Source organism: Pinus tabuliformis, chromosome 5_1 (assembly GCF_031772625.1).
Source record: "Pinus tabuliformis cultivar Carrire ecotype Pingquan chromosome 5_1, CPIR1, whole genome shotgun sequence".
In the NCBI taxonomy this organism is placed as follows: Eukaryota; Viridiplantae; Streptophyta; class Pinopsida; order Pinales; family Pinaceae; genus Pinus; species Pinus tabuliformis.
Window position 1 is genome coordinate 897,319,946 of NC_142305.1, and position 15,996 is coordinate 897,335,941.

Consider the following 15,996-nt stretch of genomic DNA (forward strand, 5'->3'; position numbering starts at 1 on the left):
ATATGAATTTTTAATTTATCTTAAAGGTTAAATTTGAGACAAATATTTTAAAGACAAAAATGAATAAATTTATGAAGTTATAGTATACCTATTATCAAAGAGTATCTCATAATATTTTTGTTTATAAAAAGAAAGACAAGGATATTGTGGTAATAGTGAAGAAATAAAAATAACTTGGTTTTTTTAGGTTTATCTAGCTTTAAAAGAAAAGAAGCCGAGATAAATAACTAAGCACAAGATAGGTTAATTAATATTAAAGTAATATTTAATGATCATAAATATGACATAATCAATAAAATTCTAAGTTTAAAAAATAAGAAATTACTTCTAAATGAAGACCTTGTTCAAAAAGACCAAGTTGAATTAAGGAAGGAAGTTCAAAAGGTAAAGGAAACTAGGGAAGAAGAAAAATGGGAAATAATTAGGAATAGGAAAACAATTATTAGCAATAGAGTTCAAAACATATTATAAATAAGAATTTGAGACACTTTGGATCCTCTCTTGGAACTATCACAACTTTCCATGGAACAAAGGTCCAATATTAAGTTGGAACCCAAGTGAAATTGATATTACACTACACGTTGAAACTTGGGAGCTTGAAGTATCTAAAATCCCTATCATTTAAAGATTTATCTTATACCTGATATGAAACAAGAGATCCTACTACAAAGGAATCCAAACATACTTTATTACATAAAATTAACACTTTTCCTCACACTAGGATTTAAAGAAAAACCCTTCAATTAATACACCTAGATAGAGCTCTCAAATATTGATGCTAAGAAGTTTTATATAAGAATTTGCTATTTCATGCTTGTGAACTTTACTTTTCATAAGAAAAATAGTATAGATAAAAATTGTCCTTACAATGGCTTAGAAAAGGACATTTATAGTATGAGAAATAATGGCATTTTCCACTTTCGAGGAGAATTAATATTAGAACAACTAATCAATCTAATAATAATTTTAACCAATGATTCCAACCTTATTCCTATATTTCTAGATAATGACCTAGTTTCAACTAGTAGATACAAAAGAAACTCTAATGAATTGGTTGAGAATTTGTTTGGTACTGAGCTAATCGAAGTTTGCAATTCTCTAGTTTGATCATTTGCAATGGTCTCATGAAGTGCCCAAAATCCAACTAGATGACTTGTATTCATTGGATTGGTTGTAGTGCCATAGATTATGTGATATATAATACCCATATATACATTTAAATGGTAAATTTTGACCTATGAAATGACCATGAGTCCAACTTTCATCGTAGATCTTTAACCCTACCCCTAAACTTGCCATGCACAAAGCCCCATTTAAGAGAATTTTGGTAACCAAAGAACTTGATTTTCGACAGAAATAAAGATGATATTTTTTTTTAAGTATTTGAATAGTGAACTAAATATCATATTAAATAAGAACAATAACTATGATCTCTATCATAATTTTACAACAACCCTTTCTATCAGGGTGTTGTTAGAAAAGGAAAGTAGAATGACTAACCCTTGGTATGATAAAGCATAGAAGGTTGTTAAAAAACCCATCAACGATCCTTCTAATTAGTCCTTAAAATTCGACAAGATAAATACATGTGAAGCTCTAATCAAAAGGGAGAAAATCTATTATATAAATAGAAAGAAAAAAAAAAGTTGTTGCATTTATCTAAGCTAGATCCTAAGGAATTCTTGAGCTAAAATTTGGCTTGTAAAACTAAAGAAAACATTATGATTTCCTTAAGGGGCTAGAACTTCCACCTTAAAAATCTTTATGAATCCATAATGTTATGGACAACATTCAAACCATTTCTACATAAGAAGTTTTTTCCATATATTACATAAACTTTGGGATTAAGTGGCTTGCACAAGGGAAAGTTAAAGACATTAAAGGCTACCAAATATAAATCTTAAAATTGGGGAACTATCCTCATCATTCACGTCCATAAGCTCTTCAATTTACAAGTCAATCAAGACTTCCCTAGACCTTGGACTCAAAGCCTCATTGTACCTATTTTAAAAAGTGAGGATAAAAACAATCGCCCTAACTATAAGACCATTATAATTATCCCCTTTTTAGCCAAGTTATATGGAATTATTTTAGAAAAGAGGAGCAACATATAGCTAGAAAGTAATAAAAAGAGAGCTAAATATTAGGATGAATTTAGGATCTATCATTAAATTGTGGACCACCATGTTATGCTTAGGATCATTGCAAAGGGTTATTACAATAATAAAACCAATCTCCTATATTTTTTTTGTTGACTTTAGAAAATATTTTGACACACTATCTAGAACTAACCTTCAGAATAGGTTAGAAGAGCTATAAATTCCTCTCAAGTTGAGAGTTGCTATGATATGGTTGTACTAAATGTCACTGCCAAGTTTAGGACAATGAGAACTAGTTAGAAAAAATAATTGTGATATAGGGATTGAGCAAGGTTATCCCCTATCCCCTACACTTTTTGGCATGTACATTGACAAGTTAGAAGGATGTTTGGAAGAAGCAAGTTGTGTCAACCTAGATCATACTATTATAGTATGCTAATGATAGTATTCATATGGCAAGGAGTCTCTATGATCTTGAATAAATAAACTAAAAATCCTCAAGGACCTTGCTCTAGTATGGGTATGATTGTTAACACTAACAAAACAATGGTTACGAAAATTAAATCCAAAAGGATCAGTTACGCTAATTTCATTAATGATAATAAGAAGTTGGAGGAATTATGGGACAAGATTCAAAGTCGTGGTTTTCAGGGTCCCTCAATCTGTCTTTAATGTATCTCCAATTCAGAAAATGTTAATCATCTTCTCAACAGTTGCAACTTCTCTGCTTCCATATGGGACCACCTTGCTATGTTCTTTTGATAGATTGAGAGAATACAAAATAATCTCCTCTCCAACTTTCAATTTTGGCATGACTCCCCTTTTACTAATACTATTGTTAATAGAACATCGAAACTCTTTTTAGGATTCATACTATGGGAAATTTGGAAGGAGTGTAGCAGATGAACATTTAAGAAAATTGGGCCTCAGACTTTATTTGGCAAGCTATCCCAAATAAAATAAGGGAAACAATTTATTTTCTTCATTGGTCCTCTAAAGATTAGGAATGCAATCAATCTGAGAAATTAATTCTAACAACTCATCCCCTTGACTTGGATTGGAGTGAGGGTATTCTAGAATCCATTCAAACTCACTATCAGGATTTGGCTACGAAGGACCTTATCCCCCAAGGAGGGTGCCTAAGAGTGGGCATTACCACTGTTTGCCTTGATATGATGCTAGATCACACGAAAGGGGGCCACAAATCCCACTATACTTGGTGCATTGCATGCACTCCTATCACTTCATTTATCATGACACGAAACCAATACAAGATTAATAACCATTTGAATATCGCATGCTGCATAAGGAGGTACAAGGGGACTCAACAAGAGAATTCTATCAAATTAGGGAAGTTGGAGGAAAAATTGGCAGTATAGACCACAAGATGGCCATTCTAGCTAGGAGATCATCCAACATCTCCTTCTATTCAGATGAGGGTAGTGACCAACTAGCATGGATGCTTGGAAATTCTTCCCAATCATTATTACGACTCATCGTTTTTTGCTTGCAACACTAGTAGTAGTTTTTGTCTTCTCATGTTGATGTATGTCAAGATATGGCATAGGCAACATGTTTTTATAAGTTTCTATTTACAAGATGCTCTAGTTAGACGAGGTCTTAACAACCTCAAAACTCTGAACTTATGTTACTGGTCTGGTTTCCCTTGAGGCAGACTAGTAGAAAAACATTTTTAGTCTATGTAATACTCATTTGACCTAATACGAAGTGTCTAACTTGAAAAAAAAAGTTGGAGGTATTGAATTCATACATATATTGAAATAATCTTCATCACAAACTTAAGGGAACTATAGCATTGAAAAAAGAATAAACTGAGAGTGGAAAGCTTATTGTAAACTTGATAAAAATAAACTCCTCTTTTAGACTATTGTCACTCTTTTTATCTTATATGGCTGTAAATTCTAAAGCCACAACATGTTTAAAGAATCATGGAAAAAGATAAAGCAAATCCAAAAATGCTTTAAAACTTATAATGTCAAAATTAAAGCCAATACACCCTATCCTAACCTTGTCATAAACAAGTTACCCCACCCCCCTCCCCCCCCACCGTTAAGAGCATGACTATGAATCATTACCTAATGTACAAGAATAATATAAATGACATGGAACACGATAGGCTTCATGAGGTTGCTTCTAACTCTAGTCAAAACCATATACAACTCAAGAAAGGATGGAATAAATATGCCAAGTCTTTGCTAAATCATTCCGGATTAAAGGAAGAGATTACTCCATCAAAAAATGATAATATTTAAAATGTATTGCAATCCAAATTTAAAGAAGAAATGTGGTGCCATAATCAATTAGAAAAAGGAAAATTGAGGAGGTGATCAACCATAATATAAAAGATCTAGAAATCATTTCTCTATTTGAATTATCTTTCTATTTTGACTAGGGTAGAGAAGAAAATCAACATTGCTAAAATAAGAATAAACTCTCACCAGCTCCATAGTTGGAGAATTCGTAAAATGTTGTTGGTCAAAAAACGTTTTATCTTTATAGCACTCAAAGGATTGAATATAAAAAGTATTTCTCTTAAATTTCCTCTAAATCACAATTTCAAAATATTTGTTACCATGCACATCTTGTAAATCTCTTAATTCATCAAAATTCAAAATATTTATTACAATACATATCTTCTTAATCAACTCATCACAAGTATACTAATTTATGAATACTTATCTTAAAACAAACCAAATAACTCCATACCTTTCTTAAGGTCTCATAAAACAAATTTAGTCTCAACACATGTTAACTGTCATCATAATTATTTGTTCTTATTAATATATATTTTAATAATATATTTTTTATTTACTACATTAATTAGCCTAAGATCTAAAAAACTGACACTAAGCTATTAAAATAACTCAAAAATTACACAGAACCTAAATCACACAAACCAACTTTTAACATGTTAAACATTTTTTTGTTGCCTCCTCCTACCTATAACTAATTTCAAACCTTAAAGCCTTAAAATCCAATAGCCCATTTTTCAATAATATATAAATAAAAAATAAAAAATTTAATATTATAATTATCATAATTTTCAATAAATAAAAATAATAAGCTTTCCTTTTTTTCACTTAATAAATAAAAAATGGATGATTATGGACATGTGATAGCTAGGCTCCCTGTGATGAAACGTGAAACATATTGCTTGCATATGAGTTCAATTTTTTCTTGGTCATGCATTTATTCAAAGTACATGTGAGAACATTTGAAGGCATATATAGTAGTTTGCAAATTGATGAAATAGTTGAAATACATTTTTCCAGTGCAAGAATAATCTGCATAGACATTTATGGTATTTTACACCAAGACCAGTTGATGAAAGGCCTGTTCAAACTTGCCCCAAAAAAATAAACACAGCACGCCTGCTCACTGATGCACCAAATTCGACAGAAACCATATTTTTTTTTATCTATTTCTCTTTTCTGCAACGACCAATGGATATTCATTCAATAATACACTTCACAATATCTTCTCATAACATAGCAGACAAAGACATATATTGCACATCTGGCCTGGTCTCATTTGAAAGGAAACCTGCACACAAGGAACAGACAAGAGGTAGTTCAATATCACAAATCATGTAACAAGATCAGAATGCTGGATGCAAGAAGGGGTTCAATCCATCAGATTGATTAGAAGAGAACATATTTTCACAGGTGTGGGTTATAATATACAATAGTTTTTGGAGATAATTATCTTATGGAAAGTTGAAAAGTCTGACTTTTTGGATAAACACTTCACTATCATCCTTTTTTTAGTGAAGATATAAGTGAAATGTTTACCCAAAATATCCTACTATTCAAAGCATCATAACACAGCTATCTCCAAAAACTATCATACACTAGGAAGGGAATACTCTGAATCTCTTTGCTAAAACCAAAGAAAAATGAACAAAGATAGATATACATACCATTTATATTTAAAAAGCTTAAGCTTGCATTTTGTGTTTGACTCATCCAGTGTGGTTTTAGCTTCAGGAACTCCATCACATTGCACTGCGATTTTAATCTTGCCTGTTTTCCACTTACTGATCTTAATCCTCACATGGGTATCCAATTCCACCTTCAAATTCAATTTCTTCTGTCTATACATCAACTTGAGATTAGTGCCATCGAGCTGATCAATTGCTGTGTTCATGGCCTTCACATTTGATATTTTAAGCTCAGTGGTGTTCTGGTCGCCCTGGACAAAAGCTGGAAACGACCCTTCTCCAAGACTCACCTTATCCCTCATTACAGTCACCTTGCTTTCCTCATAGAAGAACTTTAATGCTTTGTTGGGATTCATGGCTTCCATCTTCACAGAGACCTGAGTACTGAGAGTGGTGTCCCCAGATTTGGAAGTAGTAACAGCGAGGCGAGGGATTTGCAGAGTTTTCACAGAGAAATGGGGCTCCTGTGGCCTGTAGATGAAGTAAAGTATAACGCCAGCGATGCCCAGAAGCAAAAGTAAAGATAGCACAACTATAGACAACCAAATACAGAAACAGCAACACAGATTTCGTTTGCTGCCGCGATGCCCTCGCGGACGATAGGCTGTAAACGGAGCTCTGTAAATTTGTCCCTTGGGCTTTGGCTGATTGTTATTTACAAAACCAGGAGGTTTCTGAATCGGCCCAGGAGGCTTGTTGAAGGGATACACTGGCTTCTCCTTCATGGGCGCTGCTGGCACTGAATCTTCCTTGGCGCTCATTTTGGGCACTGAATCTTCCTTGGCGCTCATTTTGGGAACAGTCTACTGAGCCTGCTGAGAGGGCAGGGCAGGAGCGTGAGGAATCAGAAGAATCAGAGTGGAGCGTGAGGAATCAGAAGAATCAGAGTGTAGAAATAAGGAAGGGATGGTAGATGGGAGAATGGAACCTCCGACCAAACGGAGTCCAGCTACACGCTGGTTGCGAAGTGATGGCTATGCGGATCAGTTCCACCTAATTCTGCCTCTTATCTTGGCCTGCAAGGATTTGTTTATATCGATCGTATAACGACCGGCGATCCCAAATGTGTGTGACATGTTAACTATTATCGTCCGTCCCAACATAATATGCAGTCGAAGACGGAGAAGTTAAGTATGCAGTCGAAGACGGAGAAGTTAAGTAGGTTTTTTTAAGAGTGTTTTTGGGTATTGAAATTTAATGGAAAAAATTTGTGGTTAAATTTTAATTTGTGTTGTTTAAATTGGTGTTTGATTATAAATATAATTTAGGTTTCTAAAAAAATTTTGAGACATTTCTACTAATTAGATGAGACAATAAACTAGAAAATTTTTCAAAAAATTTATCTCTCTAAAAAATTTCTTAGACATTTCTACTAATTAGATCAGACAATAAATTAGAAAACTTTCCAAAAAATTTATATTTTTTTTAACATCTACTTTTTCAACTATGTGAGTATCCGATGCAATGAGTGCTAAATGGACTATTCAAAAAATAATGAGAAATTACTCACTTAAAACTACCTCTCATGAAAATGAGTGCTAAATAGACTGTTCAAAAAATAATGAAAAATTAGTCACTTAAAACTATCTCTCATGGAAATGATCATAGAATAACTTACTTAACTTAGTTGAATCCAAAAAACTGATATCTAATATAATGCAACGCGGAAATCCCTCACTACTTAAAAATATTTTAATTATCATTTTTTTATATGCATTTTATAAGAGATAAAACTATAGGTAATGCTGATGTCAATCATATTGCGATGGTTTTCTCATATAATATATTAAATAAAAACTTATAAATCGTATTTTCTCATGAAATTGGTAAACATCATCTTCAACCCTAAACATTACCATTTTAAATTATTGTAATATTTCTTATAAAAATAAAAACTAATATTGATATAAATTTGATTGATTTAAAATTTTATAAAGAAGGAAGAATGAAAATTTTAAAATGGTTGAACATCGTCTTCAAGCTTAATCATTGCAACTTTAAATTATTACAATATTTTTATCTAAAATAAAATAAATAATATTAATATATATTTAGATTGATTTAAAATTTTATAAGGATGGAAGAATTATTTTTTAAGATAACTTTTAATATTATGAGGAAAATTTGATATTTTTAATATTTAATAAAATTTTAAATTAAGATAAATTTATATTAATAAGTTTATCTCTAAATTATAAATAATTCAATCTTAAATATAAATATCTATTATTATTTTTTTTTAAATACATTTTTTATTTAAAATGAGAAAATTAAAATTAATAAATAATATAAATATAAATATAAGTATAGGTTAATTATAAGTTTATATTAATTTAAATATATAGTAAGTGGATTATGATAGTTCTTTCTATTCTAAATAATATATATATATTAATTAAATTTATTAAACATTATTAAAAATTAATTTTATAAGTTGAATTAGTAGAATAGTATGTATTTCTAAATTGTTTTGTAAATATAAAAAGTAAAAAAACCATAAAGACAAGTGTGTTATGAGGAGAAGGCAATTCATGGAGGAATAGGTAAGATAGATTCAATGAAGTTTGAATTAATATTGAGGAGCTCGAACTGAGGCGACAATGGTGGAACCCTAACTAGGGTTTGTTACAGAACCTCTGCCCATGGCGGTTTGCAGTTTTGGCTATCGGTTTATGGGCGAACTGTCGGCTTGAACCGCGGCATCTACATCGGTTTACTCGGAGTTTTGTTCTCATCTGCGGTCCCCCCCTGGGTTCTCTCTGCCGCACTGACTCTTCCATACAACCCGCAGACCGGCCCCCCGATCGAACCCCGTTTACGCCTTCTTACCGACAAGATAAAATGGGTGATGAGGAGTTGGTCGACTATGAGGCGGACCCCATGCCGCATCAAGATATATGGGCTCATACTAGGCGGCCTCAAATGATACCGCGGAGCGTTGCGCTGGGTTTAGTGACAGGTGCTTCGTCACAACAGCCGCACTTGTCCTCTACAGGTAAAAACAAATCTCCGGTTCTCACTCCCGCGGACTCCTCGCCCCTCGACTGTCCACCCCTCTCCCCTGCGACGGCACAGCTCTTGGGCTCATGTTTTCTGAGCTCGCCTTTCCTTGACGCCCCGCTCCAGTACCATCTCCGCCCTGTATTACCTCCGCCCCCTCCGCCTCCGCCCCCATCGAGCTCTCATTCACCATCAGTTTCATTTATGCCGCAGGCACATCAGCCCTCCATTCACCCCACTGTATCCCTTCTCCCCGGCACCAGCTATTCAACCCCTCGCACACCGATTCGCTCTGGGTGTTTCACTACCCCGCCGCTTCCGGTTCGCTCCGCTGCATCCGCCCAGCACAGCTCCACCGACCCGTGCCGCAAACTACTGAAGGGGACTCCATTTGGCAAACGCTCTGAGAAGGTGACAAAAGGTCGATGCCTCCGGGCCATTGATTCTGACTTCAACATCAATTTTGGGCCTGAAGCACCACTTCCGGATGTAATGGACGCTGCTCGTAAGGTCCTGGTTGGCAGAGTTCGGGGCCGAACATACTCTGCGGAGCGACTCAAGCTTTGGGTGGAAGAGATTTGGGGGTCTTTCTTTAAAGAACTTCCAGATATTATGGTACTTACAAGGGGCTGGTTCGCCCTGCATTTTCACCGGCCCGAATACACTCAGTGGGTCCTTACCCAATATTGGCACATTGAGCTCGCGCCAGTCTTGCTCAAACGGTGGGATCCCCTATTTGACCCGGAACGAGAACAACTGGGGGCAGGTCCCATTTGGGTTCGTCTTCCTGGGTTGCCATGGCAATTTTGGAATCAGTATACATTCAAAAAATTGGGGACACTCTAGGCACTTACCTGGAGCACGACAGGACGTACGAGAAATCGGGTATCAGGACAATGGCTCGAATTCTAGTCCATTTGGACACCAGGCCTGGATTGGAGGAAAAGATCACCCTGCACCACAGCCATGTCTCCCGCAAACAGCCACTTGATTATGAAGGCGTACCATTCCGTTGTCGTAGATGCCACAAAATTGGTCACCTCTACAAGGATTGTCCACTGAATTCGGGGGTGACTTCTGAGGACACCAAAGGACCTCGTCAACAGACCACTGTGGATCAAAATGCCGGAGATAATATACCAATGGAAGGTGCACAGACACAACAGGAGACCCCATCCAAGAAGAAGGGGGATAGCGCTTCAATGAATGCTCGACGGAAGGCATCGGCTGCTCCAGGACCGCCGCGGACACGCTCAAAGACCGTTGTGGCTGCTACTAAACCGGCGGAGGCTGCACCTTCTCGTCCGGGTAATGCTTCCACCCCCACCTTTTCTCAATCTTTCTCTATTGATATGCAATCATTTGTAAATTCTTCTTTGCATGCACCCCATTCTGAGTTTGTGTCCCTCCCCTCCATACTCTGCACCATCGCCCCACCTCCACCCGCCATTTCTACCACCCCTCCCTCGCACAATCTGACTCTGGGCGGTTCTGACTCTCCATCCTCTCCGGGTGAATCCGGCTCACATCATTATCACCTGAGACCTCGTGCACGGCCTCGTATATTAGGTCTGGGTTCATCCCCTGGACGCCACCGTAAACAAAAGCGAGGCAGACCCTCACAAATTTCTTCAGCAAAGCTAAATGCTGTTGCAGATGTCGCCATGGGGCGACAAGTTACTATTGAACGGGCACTTAGAGCTATTGAGCCCATGACCTGTGGTGTCCCATGATCTGGCTCTCCTTCAACTGTAGGGGACTAGCCAACCCCAAAAAACGATTGGCTTTGAAAAGACTCCTACTTGAATCTAGGTGTGATATCATTTTTCTTCAAGAAACTCTGTGCACATCTGAGGTGGCGGTGAGATGTCTACAAGCTTTGCTTCCTGGATGGATTTTACATGGTCTGGATGCGTGTGGTCGATCTGGAGGACTACTCATTGGTATCAACCCAAGGAAATGTAGGCCACTCTCTGCCTGGGGGGGCAGAGGATTCCTCGGTATGGATATAATCTTGGGTGACCTGGGTATTCCGATCAGAATTATCAATATTTATGGGCCTAACCAGAATCGTCTACCTTACTGGCAAGATTTCCTCAATGGTAACCATATCACAAGGAATACAGTGATAGGGGGGGATTTCAACTTCTCATTGGGAGCTGGAGAATCCTGGGGACATAATGCTCAGTGTGATCCTATCGCGGATCAAATGCAAATGATCCTAGACTCACATCATCTTGTGGATATTCCCATGAATAAGAAGCTACCTACTTGGCACAATCAGCGCACTGGTGAGGCTGCTCTGGGGAGGCGACTGGACAGGTTTATGATGCATGAGGAACTAATTCAGAATTGCCCCTTATACAGACAATGGGTTAGTTCAGGGGGGCTCTCTGACCACCACCCGATTCTTCTTCAGATTAGTGACAACAATTCAAAGCCGCGGTCTCCCTTTAAATTCTTTGCCGGCTTTCTCCAAGAACCGGAATATATCAATTTGGTCACGGACTTCTGGGCATCACTGCCCCCACTGCGGGAACAGAGGAAAGCGCATGATTTCTGTGAGAGACTCAAAAAGCTCAAAGTATTGACCGAGAACTGGGCGAAATCTAAGAGGAACAGAGATGAACAGATTCTGAAAGATACTGAAGCTCAGATAGCTTCATTGACTGATGAGAGAGGGACTGGTTATCATTCCGACGTTTCCAAAGCACTACTAAACCAATTGCTTGGGCAAAAAGCAAAAATCTTACAAGAAAAGGAGGAGCATTGGAGACTTAAAAGCAGAGCCATTTGGCTCAAAGCGGGGGACTGTAATACAAAATACTTTCACAACCTTGCCAATGGCAGAAAGGCATCAAACACCATTTGGAGGCTACCAAGGGAACCAGATGGATGGGCTACTACTCACCAGCAACTGGCTAGCCTGGGGGTAACACATTTCAAGAGTCTCTTCACGGCACCAAATGCTGTAAACCTACCAGATATCATTAGACTAGCAGAAAAGTTCCCTCGTTTTGTTGGACAGGAAGATATTGAAGACCTCACAAATCCAGTCACTACACAGGAGCTGGAAAGTACACTTAAATGGTTTAAGAAAGACAAGAGTCCGGGACCAGATGGCTGGCCTGTGGAATTCTACCTGGCTTTTTATGATCTGCTGGGTGCGGACCTTTTAGCAGTTGTCGAGGAAAGCAGGATCTCGGGGCACATTCATCCGCCTATGAATCAGACCTTCATTGCCTTGATTCCCAAATCCGATGACCCCTCATCCTTCAATGATTTTCGCCCTATCTCCCTCTGTAATTGCCTCTACAAAATCATTGCCAAGATCATAGCCAACCGTATTAAACCGATCCTATCCTCTCATATATCTGCTGAACAATTTGCTTTCCTCCAAAATCGCCATATCCAAGAAGCCATAGGCACCGCCCAGGAAGCTTTACATTCCATCAAGTTGAAAAACCTCAAAGGTGTATCCTTAAAGATTGACCTTGCTAAGGCTTTTGACAAGGTTAACTGGCTATACCTTAAAATGATTCTTATCCATCTGGGCTTTCCTCATCTGTTCATAAATTGGATTATGGGGTGTGTATCTTCTGTCTCCTTTGCCATCCTCATAAATGGCGCAGCCTCAGATCGTTTTTACATCAACAGGGGAATCAGGCAAGGCTGCCCACTCTCCCCACTACTCTTTCTTATTGTTATGGAGGGCTTGAGTAGGCTCATTGAGGATGCAAAAAGGAATGGGGAGCTAAGTGGTCTCAAAATTACTGATCAATTCTCCCTTACCCACTTATTGTTCGTAGATGACATACTTATCTTTCTCAATGGTAGCGTCCGAGATAGCACTGCTTTATATAATATCCTCCTACTTTTCTGTAAAGCTACGGGCATGGAAATCAACAGGGACAAATCCACCAGATCATTGATGAGATGTACACAACAGGAAACTCAGTTGGCTATGCAGTTCTTTCCCTTCCTGGAAAATAATCTACTGGAAGGTATCAAATATCTCGGATTCAGATTAAGGCCGGATGGATATAAAACTGAACACTGGGTGTGGCTTATTAACAAAATTGAAAAAAGGATCACCTGCTGGCACCACCGATTACTGTCAAAAGCTGGCAGGTTACAGCTGATCAAATCAGTACTTGAGGCCACACCAGTTTATTGGATGTCCCTCACATGGATTCCGAAAGGCATTTTACAAAAAATACAACAAATATGTAACAGATTCCTGTGGAATGGTAATAAAAAGGGAAAGATATTTGCTTGGACAAGATGGTCCCTCGTCTCCATGCCAAAGGAATGGGGTGGGTGGGGGCTTAAATCCCTCTCAGAATTTGCACAAGCTTTAACAACAAAACAGGGCTGGTCACTCCTCAAGATGGACAGTTTATGGGCCGAAGTTATACATAAAAAATACATTTGGCCTTCCAATATCACTGATTGGCTTCGCAGACCATCATGGAATTATCAGGGCATATCTGCGATCTGGAGAGCTACTCTAAAAGCTTTGCCACTCATCAAGGATAACCTATTATGGAAAATAGGTAATGGAGCACAAGTCCGTATAGGGTTAGACCCTTGGCCTGGGTCAGGGAACGCTCACCTCCTGCCGGAAGACCTGATCCGACACCTCAACAATAGGGGCATCAAATATCTAGCACAGGTTGGTGACCCACATCGATCTACCATATTCACTCAGGCATGGGTAACGGATCAACAGTGGCATTTGACAGATGAATGGACCGAACATTGGCAAAGATACATTCAGGCACTCTCTGAAACACATATCAAGCTACATGAGCAGGAAGATGAACTCATTTGGGCACCTGCTAAATCTGGAATATATGCACCAAAGCTCGGCTACTTAAAGATCATTGAGGCCAAGAAGCCTGATATTCACAAAAACTGGTGGTCGGATATCTGGCAGCTTCAAGCACAGCCTAGGGCCAGACTTCTAATGTGGAACATATTGGCGAATAAAATACCAACCGGGGACAACCTCAAAAACCGGGCTTTTGCTGGACCTACCTGGTGTGTACTCTGCAGAAAGGCGGAGGAATCTACGTCCCACCTATTCCTCACATGCGAAGTCACTTTAGACATTTGGCAGCAGGTCAAACAGTCCCTCAATATCACCACCGCTTGGCACGCAGATGATATTCCCACAGCCTGGGCGCATTGGTGGACTGCTGTGACTTCGGAAAAGGCAAGAAATCTTCCGTTAGTGGTGTCATGGTACATTTGGAACAAGCGCAACGACATCATATTTGAGGAGGGCAGGGTTAACTGGCAGCTTCTTCCGCCTTCCATTTGCGCAGCTTACACAGAAATTCCATTTGAAAACAAAATAAATCCTCCCAGGAATATCACGCCCGAAATTATTAACAGGGATATGCCTTGGGCCTATTTCGATGGGGCTGCATCGGCTCATGGTTGTGGAGGGGGTATTCTATTTCATATAACAGAAACACATTATTTCCACCTGAGATTGGGACTCGGTCCGGGTACCAATAATCATGCTGAGCTTATTACACTGAGACATCTACTATATTTTGCACTATCTAAAAATTGTCGACAAGTTCAAATTTTTGGGGACTCAAAGATAGTGATTGATTGGGCAAATAATAAATCTATCTGTCATACATATTCTTTGAAACACATCTTGGAAGAAATTGTTTTTTTCAAAACACATTTTGACCGGATCATTGTTTCTCATATCTACAGGGAAAGAAATACAACTGCTGACCGGCTCTCGAAAGAAGCGGCGGATCGGCCTCTAGGCGATTGGATGATTGAAGAATACAGTCCAGTGGGGATGCACAGGTTCTACCACCGTCCCTATATTGATGGTCTACAACATGGGGACATCCTCCCCATCTGAAATTTTGATCCACTTGTCAATTTTTGTATATATCTGCATGGCTCTGATCGACGTTATTTTGTTAGTTCTTGGCTCGAGGTTTATACACCTCAAAACTCTGCATATTTTTGAACCTCTATGTAATACTGTTATATATTTTTGTACTGGATACAGCCCCATCGTATCCATAGTGACACCTACAGGACAGCTTTATGTAAATATTACTGAACAGTGGCTACGCCACACTACTGCATATGCCTTGGCATCAACAGCATGTAATCTCTATTATCTACTTTTTAATAGAAATTACGAACTCTATTTTCCCTGGAAAAAAAAGTGTGTTATGAGGAGAAAATTGAGGGGACCATCTATCTATGAGAGGGAAACTAAATGGTCTCCCAAAGAGTTTTGAACTACAATGGTGACAAAATGGCACCAAGGTAAAAAAAAACATCATTGAAATTGAGTAAACAAGAGCAACTAGATGACATGTAAAATTGATACTCTGAGAGTAATTGTCCTCGAATGTTTGATTGGCTTGTTCCTTGTCCTTAGTGACCTTGGTCTAGGTGAGATGTGTGTGTCCCTTGGGACCTTGCCTTGCAGATCCTTTTCCTTCCTAGCTTGCTCCCATTGCTTCAGGTAGAGGAAGGGGTCATTGTATCCTTCACGAAGCCAAGGGTGACACTCCCATCAAATAAATGATTTATCGGTATAGGAATCCTCCTCCCTCCGAGAGGGTTATCCCTTGGTTTGACCTTCAGCGCTAGCGTGACTGGCTAAGTTCGTCATCTGTTCAACTAGTTCAGGAGAGTTGTGACCACTAACCATATTTTGTTTCTTGGTTTAAGGTTTTGAGTGTGTCAAAATGGAGTGTCCTTGCCCCTGGTGTGAGGATTCTGTTGCTTTAGTCCCTACATTCAAGTTGGAGGACACCAAAGGAGGGGGAAACGAGATTCCCATCACTTTGGATGGATTTCTTAAGGTCATTCATGTGTGAACTAGGAAGGAATTAAGTTATGCAATTTTTCCTTCAACTCTTTCCCTGACTTATTCTTGCTCTG

At 38.4% G+C, this 15,996-nt stretch overlaps 2 protein-coding genes across 2 annotated transcripts in view; one reads left to right on the forward strand and one right to left on the reverse strand.

Moving 5' to 3' along the window:
* Nucleotides 1–5,330: 5,330 nt before the first annotated feature.
* LOC149167702 (NDR1/HIN1-like protein 13) lies at nucleotides 5,331–7,041 on the reverse strand. The gene is made up of 2 exons (XM_089431579.1): nucleotides 6,040–7,041; nucleotides 5,331–5,663 (listed from the first exon to the last, which is right to left on the reverse strand). The coding sequence occupies exons 1-2, from the start codon at nucleotides 6,849–6,851 to the stop codon at nucleotides 5,648–5,650; spliced, it is 828 nt and encodes a 275-aa protein (XP_089287705.1). The 5' UTR covers nucleotides 6,852–7,041; the 3' UTR covers nucleotides 5,331–5,647.
* Nucleotides 7,042–11,062: 4,021 nt separating this feature from the next.
* Nucleotides 11,063–15,996, forward strand: part of LOC149167703 (uncharacterized) — a 54,976-nt gene continuing 50,042 nt past the window's right edge. The window contains exons 1-2 of the mRNA XM_089430566.1: nucleotides 11,063–12,224; nucleotides 12,948–14,516. Coding sequence (XP_089286692.1) covers nucleotides 11,063–12,224; nucleotides 12,948–14,516 — 2,731 coding nt within the window. The remainder of the gene's footprint in view (nucleotides 12,225–12,947; nucleotides 14,517–15,996) is intronic.

Excerpts from the sequence above, each read along its gene's own strand:
- LOC149167702 (XM_089431579.1), bottom strand. The coding sequence starts at position 6,851 with ATGAGCGCCAAGGAAGATTCAGTGCCCAAAATGAGCGCCAAGGAAGAT.